We start from the raw sequence: 19,061 nt of genomic DNA, 5'->3' as shown, positions 1-19,061 counted from the left end.
TTATATATCAAGCACATCTGTCGTATTTGTATAAATCTCTCTAAGTATATGCCAGCACCGATGATATAGCGCTGGGGCTAAAATATCTTGTACTATTTACACTAGCGAAACAATTACAATTACAATATTCGCCGCGTATGTATATATATATATATATATGTATATATATGTATATATATATATATATAATATTCCTGTTTACATTGATCTGATAGATCATAAAAATAATTTCTTAGATAATAGATTACAGAAATATTCCGATTTTTCAGAAATCGTCGATGCGCCGAAGTAACGCTCAAATGTATATATGTATGTATACATATATATATATATATATATATAATATACACATATATATATAGATACGTTTAATATACGCGAATATACATATGTATATATCGCGCCTAAACGATCAAGGCTATATATATATAATATATAGTACATATATACATATATATAAATAAAAATGTGTTTATTGACGCGATCCACGTGCGGCTTCTTCCAGTGCGCGAACTTTAAGCTCGCGCTCACGCTGTTGTCTAAAAAATACCCTTCGTTAGTCCGGGTACTAATGCTGCCTTAAGTCATAACATTATGCAACAAGTCAGACAAGTTATGATAGTGATAGATTTCAAGGGACGAACCTTATGTATTCCTCGTGATGAGCTATAATAGAATGCGGAGGGAATCGGTCACGCTCCATCATGAGATGCCGTTGTAGTTGTTCGTGATGCGCTGCCATATCCGCGTAGGGTCTTCCGAGGAGTTCCGCCGGATGAAGTGCTAAGGCAGGATCGCGTGGCATTAAACCGGGACGAGGGTAATTAGCGCCGGCCGCAGCTGTGGACGAACATCATCATGTATGTTATTAAAAAAAAAGGAAATGAATTCAAAAGAACATTACTAATTCGTATTGTTTAATTGTCGCGCGTACGATATCCATTTTGAAAGAGTACTCGTGCTTAGCAAAAGCGTATTTCTCGTAATTTGTAAAGATAGAGAAAACCGCGCGCAGAATTTAACAATAAACCCTTAAGCTACGTTCCCAAAGTGTTACTAGTCATCTTCAAGCACACGCACATGCACACTCGCGCCTATTCCTCGACAACACTCACTCGCACTTGCACCTGCGACGGTGATAAGCGACTAGCCAGAGATCAGAGTCGAGCAACTGGAAAATCGCAGGCGTGCTGACGATTAACGGTACGGGAAAAAAAGGATCGTCTTGACCTAGACCTAGGCAAGTATAGGTAACGTAGGACGATCAATGAGAAACACACGGGCTGCCGAACGACGAGGAATAAGCAAGAGCGGCGTTTTCTTAAAGGAGAAGCTCTTCAGGAAGCTTTAGAAGAAACATCCTGGTTGTGTTAGGACCTACCCGGCAGAGGAAACCCAGCCGCAGCCGCAGCGGCTTCCTGCTGTTGCTGAGCCTGTTGCTGGGCCTGTTGCTGTCCCGGATGTAAGTGCAAGTGCGTATGCGCATGCGTATGCGCGTGAGTGTGAGCATGATATTCGGGCGAGATGCCAGCCATTTGCAATCGGACCATCGGGTCAGCGGCCAGAGCCAGCCGTTCTTCCAGCTGGCCGTGGTGATGAGCCGCCACGGGATGGCCAGCCGCTCCACCCGCTGGCCCCCCGCCGGCTGCAGTCGGAATCCCTAAACGCGACAGCGCTTCGATCACATAACTCGAAGATCACAGATACGATTCTCATGCCCGATTTCTTCATCTCCAGCTAACTCGGATAAAATTATCTGAGAGAGAGGAAGGAACCACTCCTTTCAAATGTATACCGCTAATTGTAATATAGAGAGCCAAGGTTAGCTATTATATGAACAGAGTTAACTGGCGCTGAAGAAATCGGCCATTAATTTTTAACAATTAGTCTACCTACGTCGCATCCCTCAAAGCTCTTGGCGCTCTTGATCTAATTATTCTTTTTCCCCGGCCTACCCGAGTTCTTTCTATTACATCAGCCTTTAGGCTATATTCTTAAGTCAATTCGAATTTTGAAAAGTACAAGTGATACGGTCGAACGAATATTAATTGACGAGTCTCTATCTCTACTGCCGAGATATCAAATATTAGCTTTGTCAACAATTACCTAGCCGTTCGAGTCGTTCTCTCTCGAGTTGACTCGGACCTGGTGGAGCTCCGTAGAGGCCAAATTGGTGTAAGGCTTGAGGCGGTCCAGAAGGACCTGGTGCCAGACCGGCGGCAGCATATCGACGATGTATCTCCAGCCAATGGGGATCGACTGGAGGCGCTGGCATCGGTCTGGGTGTGCCCTTGAACAGCTCTTCCTTCAACCGATCGTTTAACTCTCTCTCGCGTAGCTCACGTATCTCGCGTTCCCTCTTCTCACGTTCTAGATGCTCCAATTCTAACCGCTGCGCCGCAGCTTCACGCCCGTAAATATAGTGCAGCATCGGGTCGGGTGGTGCCGGATGTCTGGCGGGGGAGAAGGCGGCGTGCGGCCTAGCGTATTCGGATAGTTGTCTGAGTGCTGGAGTATCTGCATAGGAACCAGGACGAGCGGCATAACGGTCGTAAGGTGAAACGACAGGTTCGAGAGGACCACGACTTGGCGGTTTACACGCCTCGGGCTGTTTCTCGGGTGTCGTCATCTTTCGGGCCTGTTGCGCCGCAGCGGCGGCGCGATCGCGCTCTTCTCGTTCCCGCTCCGCTTGCTTCCGCGAGCGTTCCTCGCGTTTCCGCGCAAGTTTCGAATCTGGTACGGGTTTGAACATCAGGTCGGTGCGCGTACACGAGTTATTCTCACCGCGATTCCAATGCCTCAGGAAAATCGCTGATTGCGATCGGTGGCACTCGGAATCCTCGATACGCGGCTCCGGCGATGGTCCACGTGGACTAATGGGATCCTCCGGTTCCGGGTCCAAGTCTTGCTCGATCTTTGGCTCTTGAACAACCTGTGGTTGCTGCGATTGTGGTGGACGATGATGATGGTGTGCGGAACTGGATGACGTCAGGCACGTAGCTGAGACAAGCGACGATTTGCGTTGACTACTATGTGAGCTATGCGACGAGGAATGGCTGTGGGAACTGTGAGAGGAGATAGTCAGCAGTTTGTCGTGATGTAAATTGGTTGGCTGCTGATGCATACTGGATGAATGGTGATGACTCGCAATCAAGTTCTCGCCTTCCTCTCTGCTTGCGACGCTCGAGCTAGTGCTAGCATGATGCGCTGTCATCATGGCGCTGTTGGTTTCTTGGCTACGCTGTGGCGAGGGTGGTGGAATGGCATGAGGTACTGGGCCGTAAGGATATGGCGTGAAGGACGGGTATCCTCCCACTGGCGCGTATCCTGGATAGGCATGAGGATGATACGGATGCATGGCGGTGAATAGCGAATGATGCATCAGCGGATGATGTGGATGGAAGGGATGTGCCATGTGCGGACTCGGTTGCTGAGCGGGATGCATTACTGGTTGTGGGATTGAACTGGGCGGTGGTGGTAGACTCGGAGTTGGTGTTGGCGTAGCCGTCGGCGACGCCGCGACCGGCTGTATCGATGGTATCTGACTCGTCGGCGCTATAGAGTGTTTGCTTGGTGTCGGCGGTTTGCTTATGCCGTCCGGATCCTTTTTTATGTTGTCCAGGCTCGGACCAGGGAAAGAGGAGCTTTGGAAGCCCGGTACCTTGACCTCTTTTAAACTTTGCAAAGGATCCGGTTCCGGTGGTATAATCTCCTGCTTGATCTTTAAATTCTGTGGCTCCATCGGTGGCGTTCCGGCTAGATTGTAGATACCCACGGGCTTTTCCATTGGCAACATTCCGCTGGGCTGTATTGGTTGGAACAAACTACTTGGCTCCGATCGTTCCGGTTCGTTATTCTCGCTCGTCCGTTCCGGAATACGTTCTGGCACCATGCGAGAGTCGGAAACTCTGCTATCTCGAGTCCGTTCACTTACCGACAGTCTCTCGTCTGCCATTCTCTCGGCGTTTCTATTATCGGACGACATCACCGTCAAGCCAAGCGGCTGTGACGGCGGACTCGGCATTGACGACATCTGGCCGATTGGGCCACCGATACCAGCCGATACACTCTGTGAAATGTTGAGGTTCAACGGCGGTGGTCCCGTCATGTTCTGTGGCAACGTTTGCGCAGAACTTTGTAAACTCTCGGTCACATGACTACGAAGATTCGTTGGTCCCATATTCTGCGCGCTGGGTGGAACGCTATTTGGTGCTATCTGCGGTGGTATGCTTTGCGATAGGTTCTGTGGCACGTTCTGCACCGGTAACGGCGGCGGTGGTGGTTGTACATATTGCATACTTAGACTTGTCGGCAGCACACCAACGCCAGCACCACTTTGTTGTTGACTGGGCGATATCACTGGGATTTGCGAGTTTGGCATAGTTGCCTGTGAGCCCACGCTAGTTATAATACCAGGTATAGTTTGCGACAAGTTACGAGCCGTAGCCGCCGAACTCGCATCATTGGATCCAGCTCCGACCTGCGCAGACGTGCTCAGATTCAGCTGAGTCGGTTCGGGCTCCTTACCTATTTCTTCGTTGAACATCGTTGGCGACATCGTCGATTCGATCGGCATCGGTTCCAACTTCAACGGTTGATTCATGGCTAACGGCACGTCTTCTGTTTGATCCATCATCTTGCTTTGATCTACTGGTTCTTGATCAAGCAAGCCAGATGGCTTCTTCTCCAAACTGTGTATCACTGGTACCGATATCGGCAGACTCTGTATCACGGCTGGTACCGGGGTTGACACCGGCGTCGGCTCGGATGGCTCCTCGGGCGTCGTGACGGCCGGACTACTCACGGGCTCTTCCGTACCTGCTACACCGGCGACCGTTGGCGGCGTCGGTTGATTCTCGTTTGCGTCGCCCTCCGTTTCCCTCTCCGGCTCATCCATCAGGGAATTGCTGTCGGTAGTGAGAGATTCGGACGGACTGTCGGGCCGTTCGCCGCCGCCGCGCTTTCGCTTCTGTGCGTCTTTGTCCTCGTCGTTGCAGGCGTCGTCTACCTGACCTGAGCGTTTCTGACCCTTCTTGGGCGTATCCGTTTTGCCAGATTTCTTTTTACTCTTATCGGGCGTCTGTTGTTGCTGCTGTTGCTGCTGCTTTTCCTGATCAGGCGTATCTGTGCCACCAGTTCGTCGCGGTCTCGCTGGTCTTGGTGTCTCCTTTGCTTTGTTCCGCGTGCGCATTCTACCAGGACTCTCAGGCGATTCCGCGGGCACCGGGCGGAACAGATAAGGCGGCGCGGGTGGGAGTTCCCCGGTTTTCTTTAGATGTGATCGACATTCTGCACAGAGTAATAATCGATCCTTGCCGGCTACCTGATAGTCCTTCGAGTTGGTGGAGAAGCAGTGTTGGCACGAATGTGCCGTGCCGTTCGTGTTGGTATCACGCGAGTCACTGTCTTCTTCCGAATTATCGTCCTCGGTCACAGAACTGATCTCACCACCGGGATTGTGACTGGCTGGAGTGCCGACCGGCACAGTCTCAGCCTCAGACACGGCCTCCTTCGCACTAATGTTGGCCGTTGGCTGTGCGTCCTTAGTTGGCGTAGGTACTTCCTCTTTAGGCGTGCCGGCGCGTGAGTTGCGTGTATTGCGGATTCGCCGCAAAGAGCTTTGCCTACGCCGCCGATGTGGCCGATTGTTATTTGCGCCTGGTGTTTTCTTCCATAAGTAATAGAATTCGACGAGCTCCGGCTGTGTAAAAAATTTATTAGTGACACATGGTACAATAGTAGACACTTCTTTACGTCGAAATTAGTGACACATGGTATAATAGTAGACATTTCTTTATATTGTAAATCGTAACTTTCTCTCAGCATGACAAATCTATTGAATTCAAAAGATTTTCTCTTATTTGTAACTAAATTAAAAAAACAAAAATTGCTTATATGAAGTGATGTTTATTAATTAGAATAATCCTGTTGCTTTTTAATATTCAAAATTTTAATATGAAAAAAAATTGTATCTATCAATTTTATTTCAAATAGGAATTACAAACTTTTAGAACGACAATCTTTGAATAATAATACATTCAGTTATACGTAAATTATACTGACAGTTTTTGTAAAAGTATATAAATAAGAAATGATTTATAAAAAATATTTTCATTTTATATATATATATCGTTTTTCAGAATATTTGCTACTATAATCTTTTGTATTCAATAAATTCATGTAGTCGGATTTTTATTCTCTATAACAACGAAATCTTTAACACTGCAGCACTACTCGTTTTTAACTAACTCAGGCGTAAAAGCAATGAGTCATTCGCCCTACAATCCTGATTAAGCATTGCGCGACATCTTTTTATTTACAATCGAAGATAAAATATGTGGATTGAGTTTCAAAGCAGCCAGAGATGATCTGGACATATAAACAAATGATGTCTAAGACGGTTCCAAGATATACTGCCAGTACTGAAAATCTTTAGTATACGTAATGTATACCGTAGATTAATTAGCAGCGTATATCGGAATATGGGTATTTTTAAAACAGTAGATGAATGCTCCAACAATTGGTTCTACCGAATGTAAAAGTATATAGATTATAAAGACAAATACTTTAAAAATAAAATATTTTAAAACTATTCGTTTGTTGCATTATAAGTTATTGTATTATTTTTACTAGAATTTGTAATGTAATCACGTATTTTCTACAGTTATCAATTTTTTAAATCTCAAACAATTACATTAATTAATTTAAATTTCAAACAATTGAATTAATTAATTTAAACGTAAAGAGAAAAAAAGATAACAAAAAAGATCAAACTTACAGCAACCTTAACAGACAGGTAAGAAGAGCAAACTGTCTATAAAAAATAAAATCTTTACCGTGTCCTTGTGAGGCAGAAGATCCTTCCTAATGCGTGCAAAATTCTTTCCAAACTGCCGCAAACCCTTGACGAATCGCTTCTATGAGCAACGAAAAGAAAGAAAATCTGTCTATTAGAAAACTTTCCTTGCGGTCAGTAAATAATGTTGACAATAACAGAACGAAGTGAGCACGTACAGTTTCGTCCTCGGACCACTTCTTGTCGACGCTTTTCGGTATAGGACATTTGACGAGTGCCTGGAGCGCCCTACCGGGATCATAGCCAGAACTGTGAAGGGTGTCCAATGCGTTGATGGTAGTGTCGTCTCGAGAGGCAGCCACGCAACCATCATCTGGAGAACCGCCGTCACACATACCGGCGAACGCGGCCATTGAACGGGCCGCCCTCAAGTACATGAGCAGATCCCCGTCCAACGCCATGGCTGGTACCCATTTTAGCTCCTCGCGCTCCTTGGAGAATTCTGGATCGGGTGGCAGCTCTCCGGGGGGTATACCCGGCCGATACTCAGGCAAACGGGCCTGACAAGAAACCAACTCCTGTAAATCCCAAAATTCGGGATTGCGCGCGGTTAGCACCAATGATGCCAAAGCGAGTTAGTTAAATGTCACATATCGGCTTGCCTTTTCAACACGGGCTAACTAATCGCTCTCTACGTCCCAATCCTTTCTTTTTTTTTTATTCTTTACGTAGAAAGGTACCGATAATGAAGCTACACATTTTTTCTCAGTCGACTTTCTCTTTCAGTATTTTATAAACGAATAAAAAAAACTATATCTTAATTTATAATCTCCCTTTTCTTTTTGTTTCTAAAAATGCACGCGAAACAGACATTCGCAAGCAAACGCTCGCACTTCATTAACGCGATAATCGGCTGAACTGTCTCTAATGATTAAAAATAGAAGTTACAATCTGCATTTAATGCAAAAAGTATATAAGTTACATAATGTATCGTTTTACAAAGTCATGATTCGCGGCGTATATAATGTGTTTGCAAAATGTATATAAAAAGAGGAAGAAAAAAATTAGTATACAAGCTGCTTATTAATCACAGATGCAAAACATCAAGTAACGAATGAAAACAAAGCTTCACATCTTCGCACGTTTGACGATGATTTTAATTTGATATCGCTTCAAGTATATCTCTCATATCTGGGATATCCTGCACATTAAGAAGCATTCGAAGTGAAAGGTGACTTCGCTAGGTCTCGGGACAGTTCGTACAAACGCTCGTGCTCACAGATGGTTCAAGTAAGCAATCGCGAATAATTGTTGTATGCCAACGGGTATATAAATAGTGCGAAGGCGCGAGTTGATCCGCTTCGATCAATTATTTCACCGTGACTGAAAACCACTCCAAATTAAGAAAGTGTCATCTCATGCTCAAATAAACTGCAATTAAACCACCTTTATGCATCGGCTCCCAAGTATGTATTTCACGCACCGCGCGTTGTGCCGCTTGCAAAGAAAGACTTTCCGCCGGCTTATTCGCCGAGCACGGCGATCGTTCGTGTGATACAACAAGTATCGCAGGAGAGCTTAACGAATACATTTCATGTATTGCAGACGAGACGAGGTCTACACCTGAAACATTCGAAGCTCTTTAATGCGTGATGCGTTAGTTGAACCATCGGATGGGAACCGGAATGCGTGAGAGTCCGATCTTATCTTGGTAATAATTTTTAAAAAGTTTTACATAAAACTGCCACTTAAACGTATCGATATGTCTTTCGCGGCTTAAACGTTCCCCGATTACCATAAAGTGTCCCCTCACGAGAATATCCTCGGATTTACATTAAACACGTGACATTTACTGTCGCAGGAAATATTCGGAGATAGCGTGCGATGAGAAAGAAATGGAAGTTTTCTGTATGGAGTATATGCCGATCCCGGGTACATACCTTATCGGTCTTATTGTTGAGAAACTTTAAGACTGATCCGCGTACTTCATACTTTTCAGATTAGTATATATTTACGTAATGTTCCTCCGCAGAGTACAATTTTCTGCATTACTTTTCGAACTATCCGTACGCGCGTGCGTATCTGCTTAAACATGTGTACGCACATACACACGTATGCCACGTATACGCGCGAACGTGCAGTTCTTTTTACATTTGTTTACATTTATCTGATTCATTGATGTAAAGAGCGTGTGAAGATCCCCATAATCTTTCATTTTCTTTGTTCAAGAAACAACCTGTATCACTCTTTAAAACTGGAGAATTACATTTTGCTTGATGCAATAAGGAACGCAATTATCTCTCTAATGTAGGTGCATGAATAGCTTTTCTCATAATTGTATATTATAATTGTATATTATTTTCAAGACAACTAGTGATTCCAAAATCACTTAATCCAGCATGGATTATGCAGATTAGCATGTGTTACGATACGTAACATGTAAGATCAACCGATCAGAGTCTTTCATTTCATAAAAAAGAAAGAAATGAAGGACTTTAATGCTTATTTCCATAGATATAGATTAAAGAGCTATTTTTTTCCACTCCAAGTTCTGAACTGATGTACACTGGTGTAATAAGTTAGAGTGAGATAACTATAGTTTGTTTCACTCTAACTCATTACACTAGTTGAGAACTACTTCGGAATTCTTTGAAAAAGAACAGACCTTATCTTTAATCTCGGTTCAACTTGCTCTTTATCTTTTTCCAGTTCCAAAGATTAGAAAAAAATGAAGACTTAAGTTGAGACGAGATTAAAGCTAATCTACATTGATGGAAACGGACATAAGTTTGGTAATGGTTTATTTTCTTACGGATTATGCGTTATGCAAGACTCTATACTATCAGCCTTTGTAATAAGACACAAAAGACTTTCAATCCACACATGAGATGCTTTTCATTCGGTGACATAAATCATCACAAGTATCGTTCTAGCTTTATTACTCACTGGAATAACAAAGAAAATAGAACGTTTGTGTCGACTTGAGTCACAAAATGGAAAGCACTCATAAAATTGTAATAATTATACATATAAAATAATTACGTAACAATGATCGATTAATGTGGGGAGAATGATGATTCGAGATTGTATCCACACACGCCCTTTACCTTGCTACAAATGTTTATACTAATAGCAAGCCTCGAGATAGGCACATTGTGCAAAACAGTTAATTAGCAAGAAAGTTTTTCAAGATATATATGGCAAACCTGATGAGAAGGGCCAACCCGAATCTCGCCCTGGGTGCCAGCAGACATCTCCCCCTCCTCCGAAGCTCCTCCGTCTTTCTCCAGCGTTTTGAATGGCTTTGATCTTGGATTTTCAGTAAATTCCTATCATCCACCCCCTGAACCGTATAGTTATGCCATCAATATGATTGAAAGACGATATGGCAAAAACATATACTGCTAACATGCTCGCCTCGGTATCTTTGTAAAAGATAAGAAAACTACATGTATGCATTGGCGCCTTATTTACAGAGATAATGTAATGGAACTCTTGATAATTTTTTACAGCCTTAGTGTAAACCTAGCGTATTTGCATACTACTGATTTGCTGGTATCAAATGAAAACATACGGAAAGCGGTTATCGTTCCAAAACTGTCACGCTCAATATCTAGGAATCTATTGTACGTGTTGATGAATATCCTCGAGTCGGGTGTCGATAAAATTCCAGTATAAGTTACAAACATTAGTTTAAGTTACAGATATGCTCGAAATGAAATAAAAATTTCTTGATGCAAAGCACAAATGCAACATATCTACCCCAACCGATTCCTTCTTAAAGTCTACAAACTGAAATGAATAACAAGAAATAAATCGCGATAGACATATTTCTAGATCACTAATATATAAAGTAATTTACAAAAATAGAAGATCAGTCAGTGTAATCTGTTATATAATATATAATTCAATTATATGTACATTAAACACGATTATTTTATACATATTGAATTATATAATATATAATTCAAAGAATTTTACTGCCTACACGTCTCACATTATGTTTCTCTTTCTCTCTCTCTTTCTCTTTCTCTCACACACTGACACGCGCACACACATGCTCTTTCTTTCTCTCTCCTTCGTGGTCTTGAGTCACGGTGAAAGCGGCAAACAGGCTAATTAATAAGCGCGCAAGCTCGAACGCCTTCGACGAGGAGGACGATCGCGACGGTCAAAGTCGTGATTCTCGATCGCGGATTTCGAATTTCTCGCGGCGGAGGTGTGAAAAATTCCTCGTGAATGCGTCGCGTGAACGAGCGAGCGAGCGAACGCACGCACGCGCGCGCGCGCACGCTCGCGAAAATTGTCACGCGCGATCGAGATCGGATCGACTCGACGCGATTGTCGCGTCGCGTCCACACGTATACACACGACGCGGTGGCCCCAGGTGGCCCCGCGGGGAAACCTCCGGGTTGACTCCGCGAACTCACCCGTGCTGTCGTCCCCGCGCTCCGGCGGCAGCCTCCCTCAGCGATGTGCACGCGTCATCGTTCCCTCGAGGATGATCGCGCCTCGCACCTCGCGCGCTCCGTGCGATGATTGCAGGCCGGCCAACGCGCGCGCGAGCGCGGTCGGACGAGTGCGGAGGGCTGGTGCGACTCCACGCGAGGAAAGGCCCCACTTGGCGGAGGCGGCGACGACGACGACGACGACGACGGCTGCCGCGATTCTTTACGTACCTCCTGCCCAAGTTCAGTATCCACAACACCCGAGCACGACGGCCATAGTGCGGCGCACAGTAGCGACGCGACTGGTCGTACTCGAGAACCAGTGCCGATTCCGCCCGCGACTTTGAAGTTCAAATTTCGATTCCGACCTCGGAAAGCATATTGTAGCTTGCTCTGCTTATTATTATCTCGCTTCGCATCCGTTCGATCGTTTATAAAGCTCGTTTGAGATACCTTTGATCTTTATTTAAGATCTTATATAAGGTTTTCCGGATGAATTTTATGTCGAGATTATTGCTACGTTGGCTAATGCGTGTTGACCAATGAAATGCGCGGCATAGGACGCCAAATTGGAAATTGTTACAGCTACGTTCGGTTTATTCGCTTACGCGCATTAAGCGTTTAAGGTGCATCCACATGACAGTCGGAATTTTGAAAAACCGAGGTAGGTTCGATTTGAATTTTCAGTGCGTTTATGGCTGCATTCGCTTTGCCGCTTTCAGCGGTTGTGAGTATCAATTGTCCTTGTTTAATATTTACTAAACAACAAGGATGAAACGACGCTTAAAACGTTATGAACGCCAAAACGAACACGGCCTATATTTGTTTTACGTCTCCTTTGAGCGTCTAAATTGTCTAAATTGAAATCTCGGAGAAATAATATAATGGGGATCGATCAATCAATAATTTAAGTTTAGCACGTTTGTACAAAGGTACATTTTCACGAACTGCTAATGCTTTCACCTGCTATTAACGACAAAAAGTATCACGTGATCAAAATTGTACGCTTGATATTCACCAATTTTGGCCACGTAATCCTTTTTGTCGCTGAAACGGTTATTGGTTTGAGTTGAAAATGTACCTTAACGTGCTCATTGCTCAATCATGGCTCATCCTCATGAAAGTTTTTTTACATCATGAAACGTAGTTGGTCGGATCAACACATGTGATTGTTGTGACGTTGAATCACATTGAACAGACTTCCCCAAATACAACTGTTTTCTCGACTTCTCTCTCTCGAATTCATCATCTTTATCCGAATAAAATAGAAGTTTAACATTATTCTGTAGAATACGCACATACGTAATGGCAAATGTAAAGAACGAAGTGAAAACCGCATTGGTGTTGCTCGCCGATGGAACGGAGGAAATGGAGGCTGTGATAACTATCGATATCTTACGGCGCGCCGGGGTACGTCGCCTAGGACGATCGATTCCTTGGCAGAAAATAAACAACATATATACATGATTATTTCTCCTTATTTGTTTATTGTTCTGAAGGGCATTCCACGTTACATTTCATCGTTCGGTTGTCGGGATCTTTTTATATCACGCTTCAAAATGATCAATCGTCCCCTCTCATGATACTCTCTTGATTCTTCGTAATAATTAAATTACAAGATGTATTATACACAATGAATGCTTTTTATTTAGTGATGCAAATCGAAACGTTCTATCTTTTTTGGTATTTTAGTGATTAACAGAAAATAGAACGAAATTTGCTGATTTGTGTCATCAAATCGGAAGTACTCCATATATATATTTACATATATGTACATATATACATTGCTCATTTGTTATAACACATTTTAGAAAAACAAAATTTTTTTTCCAAAAAATGAGTTTAAATTTTTAAATATTTTGAATCACTAAAATTTTATAATATTAATTTTAAAATATAATTTTAGTATAATAACTGTTAATTGTAAAGGAATTTTTTCTTTTTTTCTTTATGTTTCTGTTTTTTCGACGCAACTATAAAATGATAATTTTCGAATAATGTCATTGTCGTAGAAAATGAGCGCGATATGTATTATATATATTTATTTATGTAATTTTTAATCAATATTTTTATAAGAAATTGTGTGTTTTGTTGGCGATTGTTTTTGATATTTTTAAATATTGCTTGTGATAAGAGCTTCTTGATAATTGTATGTCATATTTAATTATATATCAATTTACAACTATTAAAGAACAAAAGATAGTATTTAATAATTAAACAAATTAACATATTCGAATAACTATATTGAAATAAGATAAACAGTAATAACTTGTTCGTTATTGAAACTCAATTTCAACAATATTAAAATTCGGCCAAAGATGAGCGAAAAAATTAAGATGTTCTAAATGAAAAAAATTAATATGTTCTATATTGAAATGTTTGGATAGATCACAGTTACTGCAGCTGGTGTACAAGACAGCAATTGCGTGAAATGCAGCCGCGATGTCAAGATCTGCACAGACGTTCTATTTAAGGATGCTCAGGAGAAGAGTTACGATGTTGTTGTTTTGCCTGGTGGTCTCGGTGGAGCTAAGACATTTACATCTGTAAGTTTGTTTGACTGTCTGATTTTATTATGATGTAAGGATAACTAATAAAATTTGTCTTGTTAGTCAAAGGAGGTTGGAAGGTTGTTACAAAAGCAGGACAAGGAGAACAAATTAATAGCAGCTATCTGTGCAGCTCCTACAGCTTTAAAAGCGCATAATATCGGCAAAGGAAAACGAATCACCTCTTACCCAAGTATGAAAAGAGATCTGTGTGACTCCTACGACTATCAGGATGATAAGAACGTGGTGATTGATGGTAATAATTGATTTACTATATATTTATTGATATTAATAATTTCCAAGTCAATCAACAATTTTTAAGAATTTGATTTCTGTATTTTATTCCCATTAATATTGATATTGATTTCAATAATTTTACAGGCAATCTCATAACTAGCCGAGGACCAGGAACGGCTTTTGATTTCGGGCTAACTATTGTTGAGATATTAATAAATCTTAAAGAAGCCACGGATGTCGCGAATAAGTTACTATATAAATACGAAAGCTGTATAAACGCTGTGTAAATTTCTTTAAACACTTTGTAGTTATGGCTATAAAGTGTTTGTGTGTAAGTTTGGTGCTTTCCAGCAATGAATTGACTGAAACGTTGCTTAGCTTTTTTATTTTACCACCACAGTGAAATAAAAAAAAAGATCTCCTACATCTATATCCGAGTATAATCTTAAAATCTCTTATTGGAGTATCACTTCTAGAAAAATAAGTGGTAAAATGTAAAAATTTGGTGTTCGTGAAATGATATAAAATAGTACAGTTGAACACAATATTTTAATTGCGTACACTCGTGTCGATTTGTTTGTATCACAATTGAAAAATACGTAATCGTACATGTGTCGCCTATGCTCATTGTTGGAAAGCAGAAAGATTTATATGCTCTAAACGCACACATACAAATTAAAAATGTAGTTGTTACATTTAAACAAGAAATTATATGTAATATATATAGAAACGCATGGAACTGAATATATATATTAAATAATGTACTAAAGCAAAACGACAAAAACTTTTAATTATACTTGAAAGATATTTAGATGCGTTTTAATTTAAGTGATATACAAGAAGTGCTACAGACTCATGCTATTTTTAATTTACAAGTCTTTAATGCGGTATCCATATAGCATGAAATATTAATGTGAATCATCTTTTGAAATATTTCGCAAACATTTATAAAACAATTAAAAATATTACATTAAAACATTTCACAAAAATATTTTAGAACCATTATATAAATATTGTAAGAAAAAAAAGTTTCAAATTAAAGCTCTGATTTCTTGAACATAATTATATTTCACAGAAATACTTCAAAAATTTCTGAAATATTTCAAATCGTGCAATAAAATATTTTATAAATATTTCATTTGCGTATTTGCTGTGTGAGAGAGAGAGAGAGAGAGAGAGAGAGAGAGAGAGAGAGAATGAGGGCAGGAAGTGCGGCCATATCGAGCGGGAAGTCCAACGATTCCATCGACTACTCTCAACAAAACTACGTCCATATACTCCATATCCATCCGTATCCCCGTCCCTTCGATGCGACACGCTGGATATCGACAATTCAGACGAGCGCGTAAATTAACGCGGTCACGATGCGAGATGATTAGTGCGTGCCGAGAGGCGCGTTAGTGATGCCCGGTTTAGAGGGAAGTATTTCGCACGACACGAGTCCACCTCCCACGCGCGCCCTAATGTCCGATGGGGATCATGCGGTGCCCGAGCAAGTGGTGAAAAGGTTCGTCTTCAGATCACGAAAGGCGCAGGGCTGCGCACAAGACGACGAGCACGAGGAGAGTCTGGAGATTCTCATACCTGAGGTAAGGGGACAACTTCGCGCGCGAGTTCCTCGCACGCCCGCAGTATTTCCGGCACGCGCGAGCTACCAGTGTTACGTGCTTCTTGGTTAGATCGCTCCGCGAAAAATCATTTCGTTGACCTACAATTATTTCCGGGGAATCTTCGCGAAATTTTCTCGTTCACCTTTTGGTTCCGTTCAATTCATTTTGTTTTCTTTTTCAAAACTGTCAGTTTGCAGATTTTTTCGTGAATTTTTCACGAATCCATAATGAGCGTCAACATTTCTATTCCAACACGCTGGCGTTTATTAAACCATTAATATGTGAGGGTGCAATTTATTATTACTTGTAATATATATATAATTTTGTATTTCCTTAGAGATTTTTATTTTTATACTGTTATAAGATCAGAGTTTTTCAAAATGACTGTTGCATAACTTGGGCTTCAGATAGCAGATAGGTTTCAACAGTTTCAATCTCTAGAATAAAGTCTTTAGGTGTTTTCAGTGAATACTCTGGTTCAGATATCAATAGATTGATTACTAACATTAGTGATTACTATTTTTTTTTTAGTGATCTTTGAATAAGAAATAGATGTCTTTTGCTCTACTTTGTTCGAATAGAATAGTTATACACTGACCTAAACTATTAAATAATTCTAATCGTTTTGATAAAATTAAAAATAATCCTTAACGTAAACCAATCTTAGCCTTAATAAATTCATACACATTAATTTGAGACACCTCTCGCTCTCAGTTCTTGATCTAACTATTTTTTCATCATCATATTTCCTATGTTGCCTAATGACATGTTCAAGACTTCATATCTGCAGTCACAATGCTCGACATAATTCTTTTTCACAAGTGAGATATCTAAATTAAAACGATTCATTCTAATTCCATTAATAAAGGAAACAAAATATCGTTCTGCATTAATTTTATGGAACCACAGCTTAATCCTTTCTATATCATACAAAAATTCTTGAAGTACTTCCTTTGTGTATAGCATCTTTCACAATAGAGTCTTGGTGATTACTGATTTCAGTTGCTGCAGGCTAATTACAGTTTCAATACTTGGCCCTGCGCGCCTGTGCTTGCCTGGTATCTCTGGGAGCACAGAGAAAACTTAGTTGGCAAGCGGGTTCTGGAGATAGGAGCCGGTACTTCGCTCCCTGGTATTCTCGCCAGCAAGTGCGGCGCGATTGTGACCTTGAGCGACTCGGCGAGTCAACCAAGCACTCTGCAGCACATCAAGAGGTGTTGTGAGTTGAACGGCGTCGCGGATCAAGTCCAAATCGTCGGTATCACCTGGGGCTTATTCTTGTCCAACTTGTTCTCGCTTGGAAACTTGGATTTAATCATCGGTTCGGACTGTTTCTACGAGCCTACCGTGTTCGAGGACATAGTGGTCATTGTGGCGTTTTTGTTGGAGCAAAATCCCTGTGCGAAATTTCTCTGCACTTATCAGGAACGCAGTGCCGATTGGTCTATAGAGCATCTGCTGAATAAGTGGGGACTGACGTGTATGCACATAGCATTGGACAATCTCAGTACAAATCCTGATATTAACTTACACGAATTGATGCAAGATCATACGATACATTTGTTAGATATACAACGAGCGGTATAAGCAAATCAATCTCTTTCTCTTACCATGGTAGTCGGGAAACACGTAATTACTGTTACCAACATTCCTTGGACAGTGGGTCGTCACGAGCTTTGGCTGTATTTCTCCAAGTTCGGTTGTGTGACAAATACTTTTGTAGCGTTTGATAAACTAACTGGTCTCCATCAGGGTTATGGAGACGTAACGTTCTTAAAGAAGGAATGCATGAATGCCGCGCTCGAAAGTAAACATCCTTTAGAAGGGAAAGATTTAGTCCTATGCAAGAGAGAAAGTAAAATTGATTAGAGTTATACGTTTAATTGAAAGTATATCGCGCGAATTCGATAACGATGGCTGAGAGCGACTTAGAAAGCGAGCCCTTGACTGATCTAGAGGAGACATTTAACAGAGCTAGCAAATATCTGCAAACGTTGGTGTCGGAATTAGATTCAGGTCAGCTGCTTGCATTTTATGGTTTGTACAAACAAGCTACTGTGGGGCCATGCGACATCCCGCGGCCCAATTGGTATCAGGTGCAAGCCAAGCACAAGTGGGAAGCATGGAAGAATCTTGGGGATATGAGCCGCGAGACCGCGATGACAAATTATATCCACGGGATCGAGAAAATAAACCCGACGTGGGACGAGGAGGAGGAGGCAAAAGCCGGGTCTCAAAAATGGATTGTGTTTAGCAAGCTGTCGTATGGAAGCGCGGAATTGAACGACGAAGATAAGACGTTCTTAGATTGGATCAAGGAGGGCAATGAGGCAAAGGTGCGAGAATTTTTAAGTGGCGAACCCACGCTCGTCAACAAGCCAGACGAGGAGGGGATGCATCCCATACATTGGGCTGCGGATCGCGGCTATCTCGAAATCTTGGATTACTTGATTAAGAGTGGCGCGAATGTAAACTCGCGGGATCAGTACGGGCAAACGGCCCTTCACTACGTGGTAAGTTGCGATCACGTAGATGCGGTGAAGTACTTGCTTTCGATTGGAGCTCAGTCAAATATAGCGGATAACGACGGTATGACACCCAAAGAAATTGCGAACGAGCAGATCGCAGCTCTTTTATAATACTAACACATGCTGTACACAAGCACACTGCGTTTACAATTGTTAATTCTGTTTGCATATATTAATAAATCCAGTATACTGATAATTTCACATGGAAATCATAAAGTGCGTTGTCTTATATTACATTAATCCACTCCATTCTAATAGAGTAAATCTTTATTTATGTACAAATAAACTCCTCTAATAGTCCATTACATTCACAGCCTAAGCACACCTTAGGTAAATGCGTGATTTGTCATTAGCTAGATTTTTATAATTCGCTCACTGCTTAATTAATATTACGAGCGATAATTGCAAAATAAGCACACAGAAAATTTGTAGAGAATGCAAGGTTTGTTATTATCGATAGCAACAATAAAACAGAAATCTAAAAAATGACAAAAAACGATGTCAATTCTTGTAATTATATAATTTAGAAGTCTGTTTCTCGTCAATATGGCTTACTCTGATAAACTCTTATTTTTCTTACGTTTCCATAAAATATAATAATTGTTAACGTATTATATCTATCTTTTAATCAATAATACTGCATTTGCTTTTTTTAACGAATAACTATATATATTTCATCGTGTTTTCATTTTAATTGTAAAACAAAAATTTTATTGATTCATTGCACGAAATTTTAAACAAAAACTTTTTAACAAATATACATACTCCGAATTATTCTCGAATCTTTAATATTAATTCATTTTGTAATATGGAGATATATATTAATCTATATATATATGTAATGATTGTTAACCACATGCTAATTTCTTACATTTGACAAATCTAGCATTCTC

The 19,061-nt window shown here is 41.2% G+C and overlaps 5 protein-coding genes across 10 annotated transcripts; 4 read left to right on the top strand and 1 right to left on the bottom strand.

Moving 5' to 3' along the window:
* Positions 1–472: 472 nt before the first annotated feature.
* LOC108765997 (arginine-glutamic acid dipeptide repeats protein) lies at positions 473–11,578 on the bottom strand. Of its 6 annotated transcripts, none has more exons than XM_018514993.1 (8): positions 11,227–11,578; positions 10,003–10,221; positions 7,015–7,374; positions 6,837–6,917; positions 2,107–5,701; positions 1,382–1,660; positions 645–840; positions 473–539 (listed from the first exon to the last, which is right to left on the bottom strand). In XM_018514993.1, exons 2-8 carry the CDS (start codon positions 10,048–10,050, stop codon positions 473–475), a joined length of 4,626 nt encoding a protein of 1,541 aa, XP_018370495.1. In that variant the 5' UTR covers positions 10,051–10,221; positions 11,227–11,578. The 6 variants fall into 6 exon arrangements, with proteins under 6 accessions (XP_018370495.1, XP_018370498.1, XP_018370497.1 ...); XM_018514996.1 differs by having other exon boundaries at positions 7,015–7,356; XM_018514995.1 differs by having other exon boundaries at positions 10,003–10,139.
* Positions 11,579–12,377: 799 nt separating this feature from the next.
* Positions 12,378–14,764, top strand: LOC108765909 (protein deglycase DJ-1). Its single transcript, XM_018514803.1, has 4 exons — positions 12,378–12,654; positions 13,632–13,790; positions 13,857–14,049; positions 14,175–14,764. Exons 1-4 carry the CDS (start codon positions 12,550–12,552, stop codon positions 14,315–14,317), a joined length of 600 nt encoding a protein of 199 aa, XP_018370305.1. The 5' UTR covers positions 12,378–12,549; the 3' UTR covers positions 14,318–14,764.
* A 495-nt stretch (positions 14,765–15,259) lies between these two features.
* On the top strand, positions 15,260–17,229 carry LOC108765879 (methyltransferase-like protein 23). The gene is made up of 2 exons (XM_018514749.1): positions 15,260–15,619; positions 16,643–17,229. The coding sequence occupies exons 1-2, from the start codon at positions 15,434–15,436 to the stop codon at positions 17,225–17,227; spliced, it is 771 nt and encodes a 256-aa protein (XP_018370251.1). The 5' UTR covers positions 15,260–15,433; the 3' UTR covers positions 17,228–17,229.
* Positions 17,230–17,243: 14 nt separating this feature from the next.
* Positions 17,244–17,529, top strand: LOC108765881 (SRA stem-loop-interacting RNA-binding protein, mitochondrial). The gene has a single exon (XM_018514751.1). It carries the CDS (start codon positions 17,252–17,254, stop codon positions 17,507–17,509), a length of 258 nt encoding a protein of 85 aa, XP_018370253.1. The 5' UTR covers positions 17,244–17,251; the 3' UTR covers positions 17,510–17,529.
* A 9-nt stretch (positions 17,530–17,538) lies between these two features.
* Positions 17,539–18,669, top strand: LOC108765880 (acyl-CoA-binding domain-containing protein 6). Its single transcript, XM_018514750.1, has one exon. The coding sequence runs from the start codon at positions 17,554–17,556 to the stop codon at positions 18,277–18,279; it is 726 nt and encodes a 241-aa protein (XP_018370252.1). The 5' UTR covers positions 17,539–17,553; the 3' UTR covers positions 18,280–18,669.
* The last annotated feature ends 392 nt before the right edge of the window (positions 18,670–19,061 follow it).

The sequence above is a fragment of the Trachymyrmex cornetzi genome, unplaced genomic scaffold, assembly GCF_001594075.2.
Source record: "Trachymyrmex cornetzi isolate Tcor2-1 unplaced genomic scaffold, Tcor1.1 scaffold56, whole genome shotgun sequence".
Classification (NCBI taxonomy): domain Eukaryota; kingdom Metazoa; phylum Arthropoda; class Insecta; order Hymenoptera; family Formicidae; genus Trachymyrmex; species Trachymyrmex cornetzi.
The sequence above is the reverse complement of the archived record's forward strand: the minus strand, read 5'-3'. Positions and strand labels throughout refer to the sequence as shown.